Raw genomic sequence first — 21,577 nt, forward strand, 5'->3', positions numbered from 1 at the left:
ATAATTCATAAATATCCATATCCATATCATAAGGTGTGATGATATAATTTATAAATATAATAATCTTAAATTTCATTTTAATTATTTTTTTCTGGTTATAATTAATACTATTAAATAATACTTAACTAAATAATTTTATCTTTAAATATATAATTATTAAAATTTGAAATATAAAATAAAGTGGAAGATAGTATAGGGATAATGTTTAAATAATCTTAGAAGTTTGATTGGTTTATCAGATATTAAAAAAACTTGTGTCCCACACTTATCTAGTTTCAAACTTGGTTTCTAATAAGAATAGATAAATATTAAGTCTTGAAAATCTATCTTTTAGGGTTATTTTAATTTTTATTAGAAGTCTATTCATATAAAAGAGAGAAAGTTGAGGGAGAGAGAATTTCAATACTTTTACGTTAGCTTGCATCAGTCTTCTCGGGAAAAAATTCCTCGCAAGAGTCCAATTATGGAGGTGACACAGCCGCAGTCCAATGCTTCTGTTACCGCTACTCGTCAACCTCGAACAGACCCCATCAATGACAACAACAGAAAGAACTTCATTGATATTGATTATTTTAATTCTTTTCCACCCGGGTAGAGGTTTCGCCCTTTGGACGGAGAGCTTGTCGTTCATTACTTGAAAAACAAGATAGCCAATCAACCCTTGCCTCCAAACAAGATCATGGAGGTTAAACTTTATGAGTACAATCCCGAGAAGCTTGCAGGTTCTTTGATCTTTAACACAACCTATTTCCATGCTTATGCATATATTTACGCGATGATTTTGTTTTTGCAATGCTATAATTTTTTTTCTTCTTTTCCACTATGATTTTGTTTTGCAATGTTATGATTAAATCTATGTTTTGTCGATGGATTTACCTTTTCCTTGTTTTGATGAACAGAGGAGTATTGGCAAATTGGGGAGACAGAATGGTACTTTTTTACACCAAGGGACAAGAGATATCCAAATGGAAGTAGACCAAAACGAGATGCCGGTGGTGGATACTGGAAGGCAACTGGAGGGGATAAAGCTGTTAAATATAAGGGTGCTGTGGTTGGATATAGGAAGGCACTTGTTTTCTACATGGGAAAGCCTCCAAATGGTACAAAGACTAACTGGATTATGCATGAATATAGGGTCAGTGATGCCCCTCCAAGAATCAAAACAAGTGCCGATGATATGAGGGTAATTAAATAAATATTTAAATTTCTTGTTTGTTGTTCATTAATTTTTCTTTTGTTTGATTAATTCTCTATTCTTTTTCTGTGGCAGTTGGATAATGTGGTTTTATGCAAGATATATAAGAGGGATGCGAAAGACAATTTGAGAAGTCGACTTTCAAATGAGGAACAATCTGCAGAGTTAGATGATCAAACTGCTGATGTTGTTAGGGATGTTGACAAAAATAGCGATCCTCCAGCCTACACAAACGCCCTTAATGACAATAAGCAAATTGTTTCAATCCCAATCCAAGAGAATCCAAGTGCATTTTTTGAAGATCCTCCTTATGTTCCAATCAACGATCATGATCATCACCAAGCAATGTTAGAAGCTGCCAATTATCAACGAGCAATGTTTGCAGCTGCCAACTATGGATCTTATCGAACTTATGCTACTGGTATGACACCACCAATGCCTGAACCTGTTCAGATATATCCCCCAGAGGACATCCAGATACATCCCACAGAGGACATCCAGATACATCCCACAGAGGACATCCAGATACAACCCACAGAGGACATCGTATCTAAATATCTGAATGAGAATTCTTGTGAGTTCGAGCTATCACTATCACCGGATGATTGGGATATTATTTCCAATTGTCTACTATAGTTAGTAATTAGTTATATACAGTGATTGACCATCATCTGATTTGAAATTATTTAGTCATTTGGTGATCAACTTATGTATAGGATGATGATAACTGGTTAGTTAGCAGGGAACATCCAGTTTTGTAAATTGAATTTGCTAGAATCAATGGAAAAACAATAACCAATTTCCATTTACTTCAATAAATGGAGATAGCGATTGCAGAAGCTGCTCCAAAAAGGGTGCATGCAATTATACCTTCAAATGCAAGAGTGCTTGCCAAACGCAGATTTCGCCTCATATAAGGAACGTCTGTGTCCAAACCAATCAAGAACAAAAAAATGACTCGAAAATTGAATGTCAGAAGTTGATAGTATTCTATAGAAGAAGACCGGATAAAGAATTCCTGAAGTTTTTTGATTTTGCACAACAATGAAGGACCTAGCACTAGTCCAGCCTGAAAAACAAAACAGCGAAAAAACAACAACATATGAAGTACTGCAAAAACCTTAAAAATCTGCTCTTGTATCAAAGAAAGACAGGAAATGAATACAATAATATTTGCAACAGGTCCTGGTTGTCCTGAAGGTGTCAAGATAAGATGAAAAATGCGGGAGATTACAAGCATACGAGCTGCCTGCATTCCTGTTGTTATTATTGGGTTAAAGTTAAAGAGATCTTTCTGGCAAATTGCACGTTTGGCAAATTGTGCAGCATCCATTTCCCAAGAATAGCCTTCTGCTTAATTTACAATTGCAAGTTGATACCCGAACAAGAATGGAAACTAAGCTAGAGAAAGGGACTTAGAAGCATCAAGAAAGTAAAGAGAGAGAAGAGAGAGAGAGAGATTATAGCAAGATTAACATCCCTTCCTTCTTCCTCCTATCTCATCACCCATTTTCTGTGCTTAGGACTTGTGTGTGGCTTGGGAGCATTATCTTCACATCTGAGATTTCTTGGAGAACCTTTGTTTGCGGCGACATGGTTAGAGACTATATGCTTTGTTTTTTCATTTCTATACATTTGACTCTTTCTGTAACGCCCTCACCGTAGGTAGTCCATACATTTTACTGTTCCGACGACTAATGTCTATTCGGACAGTCAGGATGTCTGGAACTACACTTAAACTATAGTGAGGAGGCATAAATTAATGAAATAAATATTAAAAAAAAATATAGGAAAAATTTTGAGAAATAAAATAAAATTTAGAGAATTTATTAATTGGTATAAAAAAATAAAAATAATCCGATGAGCACCATGAAAGGCATTTTAATCATTTTACCCCTAGAGGTAAATTTTGACTTAAATGTTAAATTAAAATTTGGAAATAGAATAATTAACATAAATTAATTATATGAATTTGAATTTGGTAAATGGAAAGAGCAAGAAAAGAAAAGGAAAGAAAAGAAAAGAAAGGAAAATAAAAAGACTTATGGCATTTAAAGAAAAGAAAAAAATAAGCTTATGAAAATTTAAAACAAAATTAAGTACAATAAAAAAATAAATATATAAAGCACAAGAGACAAAACCCACCTACTTTTCTCTCCATCTTCTTCCCCACTCTCCCTCTCTCTTGCCGTCCACCCTTGTGCTCCCTCTCCACCATTTTTGTCAAGCTTTCAAGCTTGATTTTCCAAGCTTCCACACACCAAAACTCATAGCTCCCTTTACAAAAAATACTCCCTACACCCTAAGGAAGCTTTAAATACCCATTTGAAGAAGAGAAATTGAAGTTTGGTAAGACACCCAAAAAGGTTAGTGCACTAATCCCTCTTCTTCTCTTTATTAAACATGAAAAGCATGTTTAGCTAAGCATAAATACCATTAAAACAAAAAGAAAATCTAGAGGAAAGAACCCTTGAATTTTTGGCAGCCATGGAACTTGAAATTTATTGCTTTTAAGTGATGAAAAATGGTTCTATGAGAATGTGTAATTAGTTGAAATGTTTGGGTGTTTGATTGTGTAGTGTTTGTGTAAATTTGAAACTTTGAAAACTAGGGTTTGTGTAAATGTTGAGGACTTTGTGTAAAATGTTGAAATTGATCTATTGGGATGAGATTGTTGCTTATAGAAGTGTATTGCATGCAAATTGAAGAAAGGAAGTTGGAGGAGATTGAGTTTTGGAAGTGTCAATTTTCTGCAGGTTGTGTTTGTTGAGGGCAGTGTACATTTTAGGCCATAAATAAAATTGTGTGACCCCAATTGGTATGAGGCCAATTGGAAGTGAAACTAGACCCAAAATAGCCCATTTTCCATGAAGAAACCATGCCCAAATTCTGTCAAAAACTTGACCTAAATACTGTCCAAATTCGGATTTCCCTGCAACCCAACCCAGAAAATGACCAAATGAACAGTACGTGTTCATTTGGTCATAACTCTCTCTATACTGGTCCAAATGACCTAAAATTTTAACCATGGAAAGTTTAGACATAGGGCTACACTTTTCATGAAGACCACTTAACCCAGTTTTGCCTTAAACAAATTTAAATTGTTAGCACAAATTGGGTCACTGAAACTGCCAACCCAGAAAATGACCAAATGAACAGTAAGTGTTCATTTGGTCATAACTCTCTCTATACTGGTCCAAATGACCTAAAATTTTAACCATGGAAAGTTTAGACATAGGGCTACACTTTTCATGAAGACCACTTAACCCAGTTTTGCCTTTAACCAATTCAAATTGTTAGCACAAGTTGGGTCACTGAAACTGCCAACCCAGAAAATGACCAAATGAACAGTACCTGTTCATTTGGTCATAACTCTCTCTATACTGGTCCAAATGACCTAAAATTTTAACCATGGAAAGTTTAGACATAGGGCTACATTTTTTATGAAGACCACTTAACCCAGTTTTGCTTTTAACCAAATCAAACTGTTAGCACAAGTTGAGTCACTAAAACTGCCAACCCAGAAATTGTCCAAAATACTGTTCCTTTGGTATGCTTGACCAATTTTGGCAAAAAATCCATAACTTGGTCTCCAAAGCTGAAAATTGAGTGAAACTAGTGCCAAAAGTTTTATAAGACATAGCACAACAATTTTTATGTTTTGACCAAGCTCTAGAAACCATTGCATCCTAGGGAAAATATTAGCCAAAATTAGGAATTTAAATCTGGAAAATGTTAAGTTGAACCCAGAATGCCATTTGATACCCGTGTGTTCATTTGGCCATAACTCCCACTAGGAAATTCCATTTGAGATGTGCCAATATGATCTGGAAACATGATACTTAGGGCTACAATATTGATTCAGACACCTTTGCCAAATTCCAAGTGTAAAGACCCTAAAAAGAGGGTCAAACATACTGCCCTGAAGTTAGTTTTTGCCCTTATAGGACTGAGAGTCTAGGTTAATACATTGACCATAACTCACTATACCAAGCTTGAAAAATTATGAAATTGTACCTGGGAGTCCCTAAGACATAGAGGAACATATCTTGTGAAGGAACCTAAGTCTAAAAATGACCATAAAATGATCAAATGACTGGTCAAAGTTTATTGACCAGGAATTGTAAATTCTGGACAGCTTAGAGGCAAAGGGACCAGTTATGGTATTTTGACCATAACTTGAGTTCTATAACTCCAAATTCAGTGATTCAAAAAATGAAATTCAAGTTTAAACATAGAGGAGCAATTGTTATGAAGAAAGTGTGACTAAATAGACATCCTAACCTAGTCAAATTCTTAGATAAAGATAACACATCAACATGAACCTAAAGAAAGGTTCATGGGAAAAATGCTATATATGATAATTAAAATACTCATAAGGATAATTAAATATTAAAAATGATATGAATATGTAAATTGGGACTAATGTCCTATTAATATGAAATTTATGGTACTAATTAACAGTACCAGAAAATAGTAACAATGAATAGTGCTAAAATAATTAAAAATGTTTAATTGCCCATAGTATACCTAGACTTATTTATTTAGTTTGGATAAATTGGTATACCAATTAGGGACCACAGATAGCAGTACTGCTTACAGAGTAAATCATGAACTGGCAATATATGTCTGGTGTGATTGTTCTACAGGCTATATGCCTACTTACTGGCCATTGTGCCTACTTTATTTCTGGCTTTACAAGCCCGACAATGGTCTCGTGCTGATACCGCCTCGTGCACGATGGATGTATCTGGGGTAGACATATGGCTGTCTAACCCATATACTCCCGTGTATCCAGCTTTTATAATTTGTTATAGGTTTCATGGGCATTGATAATAATTAATTAATACTGAATATACAATAAGTAAACATGAAAGATCCCAATAATGTTAATTGTTTCCAAAGAGCAATAAAAATGTAAAAGACCCAGAAATTATGATTTGTAAATATTAATTCAATTGTTTAATTATTGTTATTATAAATTATGCACCACTAAGCATTATGCTTAGCGCGTTGGTTTTCCATCGCAGAGGTATCAAGATCGTGATCGCCACAGTAGTATTTGGACAGAGTTCCGATCAGATCTGCCACCGATCAGAGTCACCTCACCGGTCTGTTGTATTTTGGTAGGACCCATGTGTAGACTAGTATTTTAGTTCATTATGTTTAGTCATGATGTATTTCATTTTGGACTTGTAATTAAACTTTGAGATTGAAATGAAAACTTGTAATTTATTATCTATGAATTTCTATATGAATGCAATAGATGATACTTCATTTTTAGATCTCATAAATAATTGTAAATGATATGATACAAGAGAATATGATATGGAAATGTGTGAAATGAATATGGACATGTTAACAAGTGATTAGTGGAACCCGTCAGATGCTAATAAAACAGGGGAGGCTCTGTCTGGGTCTCCACAGAAATAAGATATAAAAAAAAAAAAATTCTACACATAAATTACCTGACTTAAATGACATTAAAATTTACAATAGACATGACAAGACAAGATAGGGTGCTCCGGCACCGAATGTGGCACTTCTTGCTCGACTACACAATAAACGGGTGAGGGGCGTCACACTTTCCTTTTGTATATGTGTCCAGGGAGTTGAAAGAGTGAGCAACCAACTCCTTACCATTCTCCTTATTTCTCTGAAAGCACCATTTCTAAGATAAAAATTATAAAGCACTAGTTAAGCAAGGGTTAGCAATTAACCAACTTTAATTCAATAGTATTGCAATTGTCTTTAAAAATATAAAATCTCAAATTCAAATCACAATCGAAGCCAAATTAATAACAAAAATAACAAGGGATAATATAACTTATAAAAATAAAATGAATTGACTTCTCACCTTATTATTTAAGAGTTAAAATTCTTAAATAAGACCACAAATGAAGCATTTTTCTTATTTGCAAATCTCTTAATTTAGATATAAATGCATAGTTGTTAAATTCGGATCAAACCTGCCAATTGAACCGGTGAACCAATGAATCAGCCTTTAAATTAGTCTAAGTTTATTAATGAGCCAGATAAAAAAGCGATTCGATATGACTCGGTCGACCTGACGGTTCAATTATTCAATAGATTTTTTTTAGTTTTAATTTTATTATATACTTTCAACTTTCCATTGATTTCCTTAACTTAAAAATACATTAATATCTTACGATAATTACCATTTTACGCTTAAATTTTATCATTATGAATATTTTTATTTACCGATCACCTTTTAATTTATTAATTATTGATTATTGATTATATCGACAAAAATAATGAAAAAACATGAAATTTAAATATTTATAAGTTATGGTTCAATAGAATTAGAGTCATCTCTAAAATCATAAAATTTTTAAATTTAAATCTCGATTGAAGTCAATTATATAAAAAAAATAAAAAAAAATTATTTATTTTTTAAAATACAAAAACTAGAAACGTTAATTTAACACAAATTATAAAGACATTTTATAAGGCAGAAAAAAGAGAAGAAACAGTATGAAAAGAGAAAGTAGGCAACTCTCATATTTTATTGATAAAAATAAAAGAAAATGAAAAATAAAAAGTCTAATTTCCATATTTTATAAGAAAGAAAATAAAATTATAAAATTTTTTGTGAAAAATCATTTGAATCATTTTGTTTTATATTCAAATTAAGCGGAAAGGAAATATACTATTAATTTTTTTTTCATTATGCCTTTTTTATAAATAGTTATTTTTAATATAATAATATAATAACTTTATCTTTATATTTTTTTTTTCTTCAAAGCATAAATAAATCACTATATTCCTTCCTCTGTATATTTCCCTGGTAATTCTGTTCAGTTTTCCTTCCAGCTCTCCTCTCTACCGCCCTAATTTGCAAATTGATGTAAAACTCGAAGACTTGAGGGAGAAAGCAGCAATTCCTTCAAGTCCAAAAGCCACAGAGTAGCTGGGGTTAAAGTGGCTTCTTTTGGGTATCTGTAATTGGCAATCTACGACAGAGAAGAGAGAAAACAGTACCATCTGGACGCCTTTTTCCTCTTTCTCAATGCTAATTAACATTTTGATCCCTGTATTGCTGTAGATATTTGTTATTCAATGGATTTGGGTACTGAAGACAGGCAATACCAAGCTCACATTCGAGGCCTCAACGCCTACGATCGGCACAAGAAATTCTTGAACGATTATGGTACGATACTGTTTAGCTAGTTGATGATTTGAAGCTTTAGAATTTGAAAAATGAAGTTGTTAGTATTCGGCCTAAAAGATTCTTTATTTGTTTTATTAAGCTGAAAGGTGGACATAAATGGAATTATGCAAATGGAGAGTTTTGTATTTGTGAAATCCTTTATGTCCTACAGCAAATGGATGATGAACAGTCTCTTCCACTGAGGAAGGAAGAAGGCTACAATCATCCTTGTGTTTTGAATTTTTTGTTCCATTTTTGGGGGGTTCAATTTGATGCAGTTAGCTTCTAAGGGAAAGAAAAGTCATCAAATGTGAAATTGCCAGTTAAAACGGATCGGGACACCCTAAGAGAAGGATATAGGTATGCTGGTCTCTAACAAAATTCATGTGGATTACTGTGCATTCATAATTATATATTGTCTTGCAACTTATTTTTTTCCTTCTAATTTTAGCTCTTTGATTTAGTGTTAGACTGAGAAATGGTTAAGGGAGTTATAGTTTGAGGCATCTGGAATTGGGAATATATTTCTATTGAACCATGGACTTTATGGATCAATTCTAGGAATTTGTAATGCATTACATAGTCTATTTCTCCTCCTTCCTGATATGAAAATTTCCCTTGTATATTAATTATTTCTTCAACCTTTTAAGGTTCATACGTACTGAGGAAGATGATATGGATACATCTTGGGAGCAAAGGCTGGTGAAGCGCTACTATGATAAGCTTTTTAACGAGTATCCTTAGTTAGAAAGTCTTATTTTATTTATCTGAACTTTCTAGTTCTTTTTTTTTTCTGGTTTTAAACCATATTTTTCGTAATGCTAAATTATCATAATATATAATTATATATATTCAAAATTTTTGACATATATAATTCATAAATATAATAATTTTAAATTTCACTTTAATTATTTTTTTCTGGTTATAATTAATACTATTAAGTAATGCTTAACTAAATAATTTTATCTTAAAATATATAATTATTAAAATTTGAAATATAAGATAAAATGGAAGATAGTATATAGATAATGTTTAAATAATAATTTTAAAATTGTAAGGTCTTGAGTTCAAGTTATAAGCCTTAAAAAAAAGGAAATTTCTTTTTTATTGTCATTGATTCAAATAAGAAAAATAAATTTTCACATAGAAATGCATATTAGGGATAAATAATACAAAAGTTATAATAAATTGGGTTACTACCCAATAGATTTAGTCCAATTAATAAAAATGAGAGCTCTCATATTTTATTTATCAAAATTCAACTCAGCTCTAGAATTGTTTATCTTAAATACACCCGTTGATGTGAAAATGTGATCATAAAATTACTCAAGAATAAACTTAATCTCAGTGCATACAAATTGACTCAAGATCCCTCTAACTGTAAATATTAAAAAATTTAAATTCCCACCATTTTTGTTTAATCATGATACCAAATTTTTTCTTATAATTAACAAACAGAGCAAACACAAAGAATGAGCAATCCCCTAGTATTTGCTTCTTTGCTTTTCTTTTTTCCCTTTGACATTAAATTTGTTTCAAGGCTGTAAAGTCTTTAGTTTCAACTCTGGTCAGAACCAAATCAAATAAAAGAAAAATATAGCTACATTACAACAGTTTCTGTAGACAATGAACAGGTTTGTTGAATTCAAAATCAAAAGTTTGCATTCACTGGCACATTACGATAGTTTTCATAAGCACACAGATAGAGAGTTGGCAACTATCTTCAGTTGCCAGTATTAAAATCCAGACTAGCTCATATACTTTCTGTCTTAGACCTTCATCTTGTACCATACTAAATTTGCAAATGTCATGTATGTTCCCATCATATCCTAAGCAATTAGCACGTAGATGATTAAGCTGCTCCACAAGTTGAACCAACCATTTGATCAACGCCTGGACACAATTAAAGAAGCACATCAAATTGCTTCTTTTTTCACATTTCCCAAATTTAGTAAGAAAGCACTAGCTCCAAACTTCTACTTATCATACATGTAAATCGTATGATCAGGTCATCACTCCTCTCCATTTTCCAGCTGTTAGCATGTGCAATGACAACAGGAGTATTAAACTATCAAAATTATAACTCCTAAGAGGAGAAGATATGCAAAATAATCAGAAAAAAAATCATTAAATTCACTTTCATATAATGACAAGTAATGGACTTTTAAAGATAGCAATGTGTAAAATTGGCTATCTAGTCTGGTAAAGACATCAAGTTATTATACCTATGATGGATATTGAGAGGGACCACAATGCGCTTCCCTTCTGGGAGAGACAACAGTACTACTAGTTTGATGAGGGTCAATAAGCTTGCAAAAAGAGAATAAAATGCTTTAATTTCTTCTTTTAGAGAGAAAATAATGAAAAAAAATATGAAACTTCTATCTAGTTAGGGATCATAAGAAGAACACCTGAATAGATGAACGTTTTCTATATTGATCCTCTCTATCATCCATTAAAGTCGTATGCGTGAGACAATACCTTTAACATCTTTATCCTTGTTGGGTATTACAACAGTGAGTATCTCATTTTGAAAAGGAAGAAATCACACCATAAATGGAAGAAAGACAGAGGGAAAATGAAGGGTCAAAGAGTGACAAAAACTTTTGAGATCTATCCATCCATTCCCCTATAATTAATAAGACTAAGAGTAGTAAGAGCTTAAGGTTACAGCTAACTAGAAGATGTTCCTTTTCATTATAAGATTAAAAATGAAGGAACAAATAAAAGCACTTGCAAGCTTAACAGACAATATATAGCATAGCAATAAAAGTGGGAAATAATTGACCATGTAAATCTATAAATTCAAAAAAATTAGTGAATACCTTGTTAAAGCTGTACTTCAATTTTTGTTTTTGATAAGCAAAGGGAAGCTTCTTTTTTTTTTTTTATAAGCAAAATTTTTTATTAATAAATTGAATCCAAGAAAAACTAAGCATGGTCATCGCCAAACTAAACCCAGCCAATAGGCATCCCCTTTACATCCAACCTAGGCAATGGCATGCTAAGTGAAAAAAAACTGGAGGGAAAGGTACAAAACAAACTAACAAGACAACAATGAAGTTGCATTACAAAAGTCAAGTAAACAAAAATGCAGGTAACAAAACCAAACAAATGCCAGCAGAAGAAAATCTAATGGTGTAAGCATCTGCAGAACCAAGCCAGGGCTGCAGCAATCTGCAGCAAAATTTGTAGGAAGGTAATGCACAAAAGCCTCCAAACCCCAAATCTGCAACCACGAAAGGGGTACCTACAAACCGAAAATAGGCAGCAAAAGAACCCAACTCAAACAGCAGCCCATTTTAAGAACTAGGACAGACCCGAAGGACCCACGAACTGAGGCATGAACGGTGAAGGTCGTGTAAATGAAATCACCACAAACTAATGCAATAGGGAATAGGGAAATTATAAAAAAGTATATGTTCATATAGAAAATAGGGAAATTATAAAAAAGTATCATGTTATTTTGCATAATTTTCACTTCAGGGTCTGAGATTTAGTTCGTGACAAAGTGATACCCTATAGTTATGCATCGTTATCAATTGAAGGCATTTTTTCTAACGCCTTTTTAAATATGCTGATGTGGCATAAAAAATAATATTATAATATTTTTAAATAATTTTTAATTATTAAAATTATAAAAATAAAAAGTAAAAATAGATTCCATTTCAATAACTTCACACAAGCTCAACTGCCCATACTTCAGCGACATTGCCAAAATCTCCATTTCCATTCAATCCCTAGTACTCTAAACTCTGAGAAGTTTGCTTAGTCATTTCCAGATGGGGCCTTCCAAATTTCTGAACAATTGGCAGTGGTTGCTGCCATTACCCAATATACTTCCTCAGGCAGATTGTGAACTGAAGATGGAAGAAATGGAGCCATGGAAAAATGATTGAAGCAATGATGGAAAGAATGGAGTTGTGAACTAAATAGTGTTCTGTCTCTCCTAATTTCAAATAACAAAAAGGTAGGAAGGGATAAGTTTGAGGTTTTAAATGAGCTCTTCTACACCATAGCTATTGCAGTCACTGAAATTCGATGAAGGGGTGGGTTATATGTAGCGCAAAATATAAAGAAACTGAATGTGGTGTTGTGTGTGTGTGTGTGTGTGTGTGTGCATAAAGAGAGAGAGAGAGAGAGAGAAGGGGGGGAGGGGTGGAAGCAAAATATATAGAGCAAATCCTTTGTTTTTTATGAGAAAAGCATGATAGAACGTAATGATTATGTGACATAACACTGTGAACCACACAAGATCAAATGTTCATCTATATGAGAGAGGCTACCATCCATGCTAGTCATATCACATCCTGCTAATGTGCATGGGCCATGCACATTGGGGAGGAAAGGAAAGTCCAATGCATCTCCAAGTTCATTCGGATCAGGTGGTTGACCTGACATGTCTAACTCCACCTGTTGTATTGAGATTGAGCAAAATTGTAGCTGTAGAGAGGTGCCCACATAATCCTCAATAATAACAACCGTGTGATGAGAAGAATCTAAAGTGGTTGTAGCGCATGTTTCTTTCTTATTTTGCTTTTGTTTTTTCTACAAGCTTTTATTTTGAAAATGTTACAACTATGCGAAACATTTCACCTATGTATTATTGTTATAAAATAAAAATATATATATATACACATACTCATCGTGTAATAGGGCCGTCAAGTTGCTCTCTCTTAATCACCACACCGATGTCAGGTCAAGAATGGGATAAACAAGGTCAATTGGAGGATCAAGGCCACCAAGATTCTAAAGCATTATAAACCAAACCCAAAGCAAACTCTTAATTTTTCGCATAGCAAACCTGTAGGAAGAACATTTCCATCGAAGAAAAGCTCATATGCCACTTTTGGGCTTAGGACGACAATGAATGATAATTAAAAATATTTGTTTTACATTTTATTTTAAGTGGGACTATTTTTATTTTTATAATTAAAATAATATTATAATATTGGTTTTTAATGCTAGGTCATCACATTTTAACGATGTTAGTTAAAATGCCTTCATTTGATAATGGCACGTAATTACAGGGTATCACTTTGTCACAAACTAAAATTCAGACTCTGAAGTGAAAATACGCATAACCACAGGGTACTTTTTTGTAATTTCTCCTATAAAATAACCCTATTGCATTATTATATGAATACATGAGTTAGGTAGCGTTGGAGTTATATAATATGTATAATTTTACATAAAAAAAAAATAAATGAGGAAGCCGAAGTCCAACTTTATATTGAATTATTAGCAAAGCTTTCGGTATGAAAGGGTATATAATATTAACGGTTCACTTTCACATGTTCGGTGGTCACATTATTTTTATTTAGAAATATTAATATTATTCTAAAAAAATAATATTAATAATTAAAAAGAATCAAAGGTGGTATAAAAGGAAAAGAAATTAAAAACAAAATTATATGTATATGCTATATAAAATTATAGGCATATAAAATAAATATGTGTTAACATATTATAACTTATTTAATGATAATAGCTAGCATCAAGAGGATAATCATTTAATAATTTGTAATTTATATATAAATAATTGAATAATTAATAACTTAATTATAATTTAAAATAATTGAATAATTAATTAATAGAAAAAAAAATTTAATGAAATTAATTATCTATATTTTATATATAAATTATCATTTGAGATATCACATAGCAAGTTCTTTTTTTAAAATACCATATAACAAGCTATTAGAAGAGTTTAACTTTTATATATATATATATATATAATTACCTATGCTAATACACGTGGTTACTGATAATTTTAATAAATAAATAATTAAAATTTTATATATTTTTCTTTTAATTTTAATATATGAAAATAAAATAATATCTTAAATTTTCTTATCAATTATTTTATATTTTATTTTTATTATTTATATATGGACTAAACTTTTAATTTCTCAAAATTTTTAATAAGATTTCATAATATAAATAATAACAATATAATAACATAATAAAAATATTGATTAAAAATAGGGAAACATTTGAAATTGATTCAGTTATATAGTTATTTTCATCATTTTATTTTAAATATCAAAATTTTATTATATTTTCTGAATATAATAAAGAAATATAATATAATTAAATATTTTCTTTATTTATTAATATTAATATTATTTTTAAAAATAATATTATTAATCCTTATTAAAGAATAGAGAAAATTTAACGAAATTAAACATATTATGTTTTATAAATAAATTTATTATAATTTCATAATTTTATTGACAATATCAGGAAAACTTTACGTGCGCTATATATACATATGAATATTAAATAAAAAATATTATTATTTTATTTTTTTTATTAAAAAAATAATATAATAATTTTTAGATAATAAATTTAATAAAAATTTTGAGTTTTGATAGTTAATTATAAAAAAAAATAACATTTAAAAGAAAAATAAAAAAATAAATTTAGTATAAAAATAATAATTTTACGTGTCAACTCCTATCAACTACTCTTTTATATATATATAGAGAGAGAGAGGAATATCGGACTAAATGGGTCCCATCAGAGCGTGGTCTCTATGAAATATAAATTATGGAATCATATTCCTTTTTTAATATTCATATATAAAAACCATATTGCATTATAATAATAGCATATGATTAATGAGTTGAAAGTGATGTATGGTTGGCCAAGTTTGGTGGTGATATAGTATTTCATTGTTTAATCGGAAGAATAATTTTATTCTCTATATTATTCAGGAATATTGATCGGAAAATAAATGGGAACAGACGACAGCTAAGCACTTGATAAAAAAATCAGCAAGTTGGAACTTAGAATAAATGCATGATCTATTGTTTTCGAACACGGCAATCAATATGCAAATGCTTTGTCCTTTCATGGAAAGAAGTTTAGCAACCTATATGTAAATGCTTTGTCTTTTCATGGATGCGCGGACCTCACATTTCTTTCAATGGGTTGGAAGTCTTTGTGGAGAATTCATCCCTCTTGATGGCGTAACCCTAGCAACATCAAGATTTGATTACGCAAGAGTGCTGATTTTGACAGATTCTACTGAGTTTATTAACAAAATCATTCAGGTGGATATTGATCATGTCAAATTCAATATCAGAGCCACCGAAGAACCATGCCATGAGTTGTTCTCACCTCCAATCTCCAACAACGAACGACGATTGTCCCTGTCAGAAAGTTCGGATGCTGACGTGGACTCCGAAAACAACCCTATTGGTGCATCTGGCAAGCGCAATGAGAATGTGAGTGCAAGTGGGTTATACCTTTCTGAAGACAACTACATCGATCATGAAAATTCATCTGCAACGCATGATAAGCAACATCAATTATTGAACCAACACCATAGCCGCCTCTCCCTTAACGATTCTTCGGCAACTCTTGCCATCCAAACAGATGGGGACGAGTTGGGAACCCCAAAGAACATCGAGCTCCACAATTCTTAAATCGAAGCATCGTCAGAATTTGAAATACAGATAACAGAATCTTGTTCTCCAATGCATAAGCATAATTTGAATTCTGATTATCTGCACGCTGCTCCTGTCTTTGAGGACCCTTAGCACCTTTAATCAACACAGCAAACGGTAAATGACAGTTGCCAATCTTCCTTTATTAACTCGGAGCTTCTAGAAATTGGTAAGCCTCCCTGCACCCATTATTTCCTCTCCAACTGTTATCAATTACTCCGGGCCAAATCAACAACACCAGCCAGCCCAAACCATTTAGCTCTGGTTCCTTATATAGCTACTAGCCCAGCCCAGCTCCCACTCCCTGCGAATCACTTATTTCAGATCTCCCCAAAGCTTAATGGTGGCGGAAAAATGAAAAAAGGATCAAAAACAGGAAGAATTGTGAAGCCAGCAAATAGTGACATCCATCGCATGAATTCTCGCCCCAAGAGAAAAATATTCCAATGAATATTCCTTAGACATAGCAGATGAAGCTTGGCAAGCTGTCAACATGGGAAAGCAGTTGGGTATGTCTTTTTCTCATTCAGATGAACCCGTAGCAAGATACTTTATGGATTAATGACCTTTTGCAACACTCCAGCCGTTGATTCCTCTCATTTTATTATAACCTTCTCCTTTTCTGCTTATGGTTTCAATCACCTTGTAGTGATCCGTTTCAATCCACCCAACAGTTTCTCTTTCAATTTAGCAGGATCATCTGAAACTTTTCCTTCAATGGTGGGGTATTGTTTTTCGCTTCCCGAAGGATTTTGCATCAATATTTCTTTAATGGATGGCTCTAGTTAGTGGAAAATGCAAGAAGAATTTTAGCTGTCCTTTTTTGCAATGTCATGTTCCTCTGCGAATCACTTATTTCAGATCTCCCCAAAGCTTAATGGTGGCGGAAAAATGAAAAAAGGATCAAAAACAGGAAGAATTGTGAAGCCAGCAAATAGTGACATCCATCGCATGAATTCTCGCCCCAAGAGAAAAATATTCCAATGAATATTCCTTAGACATAGCAGATGAAGCTTGGCAAGCTGTCAACATGGGAAAGCAGTTGGGTATGTCTTTTTCTCATTCAGATGAACCCGTAGCAAGATACTTTATGGATTAATGACCTTTTGCAACACTCCAGCCGTTGATTCCTCTCCTTTTATTATAACCTTCTCCTTTTCTGCTTATGGTTTCAATCACCTTGTAGTGATCCGTTTCAATCCACCCAACAGTTTCTCTTTCAATTTAGCAGGATCATCTGAAACTTTTCCTTCAATGGTGGGGTATTGTTTTTCGCTTCCCGAAGGATTTTGCATCAATATTTCTTTAATGGATGGCTCTAGTTAGTGGAAAATGCAAGAAGAATTTTAGCTGTCCTTTTTTGCAATGTCATGTTCCTTGTGGCTCCAAAGAAATAATGCCTGTTTAATGGAAGCTGAATGCATTAAACTGCAAGTGAAGAGTAAAACTCAGAGACATATATACAAGGTTGGCTGAACACTGTTGATTTCCACACTTTGCTCTTTTATTCTGCTGAGATTTAAACTTTGATGTTAAAGTGGGGTCTTATGGCTGGCTTTGTAATCTTGGGGATTCAATCAATTCTTAGAAATTGCCCACATGAATCAGAGTTTTGATCTCTGCTTGCTTCCTGTTGCTTTCTTTTGCTGTCTTGAGAGTTGATTGGTATTCTGGAATTTTAGTCCTGTTATTGCTATGTTGTTAGCACAAACAGGGATGCTCCATTTTGTATTTTGTAGCTCTCTAGTGAGTTTTAGTTGGCGTGGATTAAACTTTGAGAAGTGGCCATTGTAAAGAGTTGCAAGGCTCTGATAAACATTAGCCCATTAGTTACATGAGATGAGGATTGCAACAACAAAATGAGATGCTATCTTGATAATCTTATCACAAATCACTCGTATTATAGGGTTTCACTCCTATCCAAGTCTATTGGATGATTTTGCTTTGTATTCAATGGTTTCTTGTTTCTTCTAAATATTTTGCTATTTGTGTAACATGTATATACCGACTAAATTAATTAATTTCTAAGATTAGTTTATTAGATAAATAAAAAAAATTCATACCTATATTATTATTATTATTATTATTATTATTATTATTATTATTATTATTATTATTATTATTATTATTTTAAATTACAATAAAAAAACTTAATTGGGTAGAAGTTTAGTCAAAGTTAGACTAAAAATGTAAATGTAACGTCCTCACCAAAGGTAGTCCGTACATTTTACTGTTCTGATGACTAATGTCTGTTCGGACAATTAAAATGTCTGGAACTACACTTAAACTATAGTGAGGAGGCATAAATTAATGAAATAAATATTAAAAAAAATGTAGGAAAATTTTTGAGAAAATAAAATAAAATTTAGATAATTTATTTATTTGGTACAAAAATAATAAAAATAATCCAATATGCACCATGAAGGGCATTTTGGTCATTTCACCCATAGAGGTGAATTTTGACATAAATGTCAAATTAAAATTAGGAAATAAAATAAATAACATAAATTAAATTTATGAAATAGATTAGGAAAATGAGAAGAGAAAAGAAAAGAAAAGAAAAGAAAGGAAAAGAAAAGAAAAGAAAAGAAAAGGTTTAGGAAAATTCAAAAAAAAAAATGTATATAAATAGGCACTAGAGGACAAACTCCCACCCACTTCCATCTTCTTCCTCCATTTCTTCTCTCTCTCTCTTTCCCTCATTTCCTCCATTGTTGTCAAGCTTTCAAGCTTGATTTCCCAAGCTTCTACCCATCAAAACCTTTAGCACCCTTCACAAAAAATACTCCCCACTCCATAAGGAAGCCATAGATACCCATAAGAAGCAAGAAAGTTGAGGTTTGGGAAGCTCAAGTAAGGTTAGTGCACTAATCCCTCTTCTTCTCTTTATTAAACATGAAAAGCATGTTTAGCTAAGCATAAATACCATTAAAACAAAAAGAAAATCTAGAGGAAAGAACCCTTGAATTTTTGGCAGCCAGGGAACTTGAAGTTTATTGCTTTCAAGTGATGAAAAATGGTTCCATGAGAATGTGTAATTAGTTGAAATGTTTGGGTGTTTGATTGTGTAAATTTGAAACTTTGAAAACTAGGGTTTGTGTAAATGTTGAGGACTTTGTGTAAAATGTTGAAAATGACCTATTGGGATGAGATTGTTGCTTATAGAAGTGTATTGCATGCAAATTGAAGTAAGGAAGTTGGAGGAGATTGAGTTTTGGAAGTGTTAATTTTCTGCAGGTTGTGTTTGTTGAGGGCAGTGTACATTTTAGGCCATAAATAAAATTGTGTGACCCCAATTGGTATGAGGCCAATTGGAGGTGAAACTAGACCCAAAATAGCCCATTTTCCATGAAGAAACCATGCCCAAATTTTGTCCAAAACTTGAGCTAAATACTGCCCAAAATCGGATTTCCCTGCACCCAACCCAGAAAATGACCAAATGAACAGTACGTGTTCATTTGGTTATAACTCTCTCTATACTGGTCCAAATGACCTAAAATTTTACCCATGGAAAGTTTAGACATAGGGCTACACTTTTCATGAAGACCACTTAACCCAGTTTTGCCTTTAAAAAATTCAAATTGTTAGCATAAGTTGGCTCACTGAAACTGCCAACCCAGAAAATGACCAAATGAACAGTACGTGTTCATTTGGTCATAACTCTCTCTATACTGGTCCAAATGACCTAAAATTTTACCCATGGAAAGTTTAGACATAGGGATACACTTTTCATGAAGACCACTTAACCCAGTTTTGCCTTTAACAAATTCAAATTGTTATCAAAAGTTGGGTCACTGAAACTGCCAACCCAGAAAATGACCAAATGAACAGTACATGTTCATTTGGTCATAACTCTCTCTATACTGGTCCAAATGACCTAAAATTTTACCAATGGAAAGTCTAGACATAGGGCTACACTTTTCATGAAGACTACTTAATCCAGTTTTGCTTTTAACCAAATCAAATTGTTAGCAAAATTTGAGTCACTAAAACTGCCAACCCAGAAATTGTCCAAAATACTGTTCCTTTGGTATGCTTAACCAGTTTTGGCAAAAATGCCATAACTTTGTCTCCAAAGCTGCAAATTGAGTGAAACTAGTGCCAAAAGTTTTATAAGACATAGCACAACAATTTTTATGTTTTGACCAAGCTCTAGAAACCATTGCATCCTAGGGAAAATATTAGCCAAAGTTAGGAATTGAAATCTAGAAAATGTTAAGTTGAACCCAGAATTCCATTTGATACCTGTGTGTTCATTTGGCCATAACTCCCACTAGGAAATTCCATTTGAGATTTGCCAATATGATATAGAAACATGATACTTAGGGATACAATATTGATTTAGACACCTTTGCCAAATTCTAAGTGTAAAGACCCTAAAAAGAGGGTCAAACATACTGCCATGAAGTTGATTTTTGCCCTTATAGGACTAAGAGTCCAGGTTAATACATTGACCATAACTCACTATACCAAGCTTGAAAAATTATGAAATTGTACCTGGGAGTCCCTAAGACATAGGGGAACATATCTTGTGAAGGAACCTAAGTCTAAAAATGACAATAAAATGATCAAATGACTGGTCAAAGTTTATTGACTATAAATTGTAAATTCTGGACAGCTTAGAGGCATAGGGACCAGTTATGGTATTTTGACCATAACTTGAGTTCTATAACTCCAAATTCAGTGATTCAAAAATTGAAATTCAAGTTTAAACAAAGACGAACAATTGTTATGAAGGAAGTGTGACTAAATAGACATCCTAACCTAGTCAAATTCCTAGATAAAATAACACATCAACATGAACCTAAAGAAAGGTTCATGGGAAAAATGCTATATATGATAATTAAAATACTCATAAGAATAATTAAATATTAAAAATGATATGAATATATAAATTGGGACTAATGTCCCATTAATATGAAATTAATGGTACCAATAAACAGTACTAGAAAATAGTAACAGTGAATAGTGCTAAAATAATTAAAAATGTTTAATTGCCCATTGTATACCTAGACTTATTTATTTAGTTTTGATAAATTGGTATACCAATTAGGAACCACAGATAGCAGTACTGCTTATAGAGCAAATCATGAACTGACAATATATGTCTAATATGATTGTTCTACAGGCTATACGCCTACTTACTGGCCATTGTGCCTATTTTATTTCTGGCTTTACAAGCTTGACAGCGGGTCTCGTGCCCGACAGCTGGCCTCGTGCCTGACAGATATATACAGGGTAGACATATGGTTGTCTAACCCGTATACTCCCGTGTATCCAGCTTTTATAATTTGTTATAGGTTTCTTGGGCATTGATAATAATTAATTAATACTGAATATACAATAAGTAAATAGGAAAGATCCCAATAATTTTAATTGTTTCCAAAGTGTAATAAAAAAAATGTAAAAGACCCAGAATTTATGATTTGTAAATATTAATTCAATTGTTTAATTATTGTTATTATAAATTATGCACCACTAAGCGTTATGCTTAGCGCGTTGGTTTTCCATCGCGTAGGTACTGAAGATCAGCAGCCGCCACAGTAGTATTCGGACAGAGTTCCGACCAGATCTGCCACCGATCAGAGTCACCTCATCAGTCTTTTGTATTTTGGTAGGGCCCATGTGTAGACTAGTATTTTGGTTCATTATGTCTAGTCATGATGTAATTACTAGTTTATGATGTATTTTATTTTGGACTTGAAATGAAAACTTATAATTTATTATCTATAAATTTCCATATGAATGCAATAGATG

General features: G+C 32.5%; 2 protein-coding genes and 1 long non-coding RNA gene across 3 annotated transcripts; 2 read left to right on the forward strand and 1 right to left on the reverse strand.

Annotated features, from left to right (window-relative positions):
• Positions 1 to 332: 332 nt before the first annotated feature.
• Positions 333 to 1,988, forward strand: LOC131182435 (NAC transcription factor 32-like). Its single transcript, XM_058151987.1, has 3 exons — positions 333 to 722; positions 900 to 1,183; positions 1,271 to 1,988. The coding sequence occupies exons 1-3, from the start codon at positions 680 to 682 to the stop codon at positions 1,829 to 1,831; spliced, it is 888 nt and encodes a 295-aa protein (XP_058007970.1). The 5' UTR covers positions 333 to 679; the 3' UTR covers positions 1,832 to 1,988.
• Positions 1,989 to 2,006: 18 nt separating this feature from the next.
• On the reverse strand, positions 2,007 to 2,666 carry LOC131182436 (cation/H(+) antiporter 2-like). The gene is made up of 2 exons (XM_058151988.1): positions 2,361 to 2,666; positions 2,007 to 2,264 (listed from the first exon to the last, which is right to left on the reverse strand). Exons 1-2 carry the CDS (start codon positions 2,526 to 2,528, stop codon positions 2,007 to 2,009), a joined length of 426 nt encoding a protein of 141 aa, XP_058007971.1. The 5' UTR covers positions 2,529 to 2,666.
• A 15,497-nt stretch (positions 2,667 to 18,163) lies between these two features.
• Positions 18,164 to 21,571, forward strand: LOC131182188 (uncharacterized). Its single transcript, XR_009150439.1, has 2 exons — positions 18,164 to 18,678; positions 21,339 to 21,571. It is a non-coding gene; the product is annotated as an uncharacterized LOC131182188 (long non-coding RNA).
• The last annotated feature ends 6 nt before the right edge of the window (positions 21,572 to 21,577 follow it).

Source organism: Hevea brasiliensis, chromosome 8, assembly GCF_030052815.1.
Source record: "Hevea brasiliensis isolate MT/VB/25A 57/8 chromosome 8, ASM3005281v1, whole genome shotgun sequence".
In the NCBI taxonomy this organism is placed as follows: domain Eukaryota; kingdom Viridiplantae; phylum Streptophyta; class Magnoliopsida; order Malpighiales; family Euphorbiaceae; genus Hevea; species Hevea brasiliensis.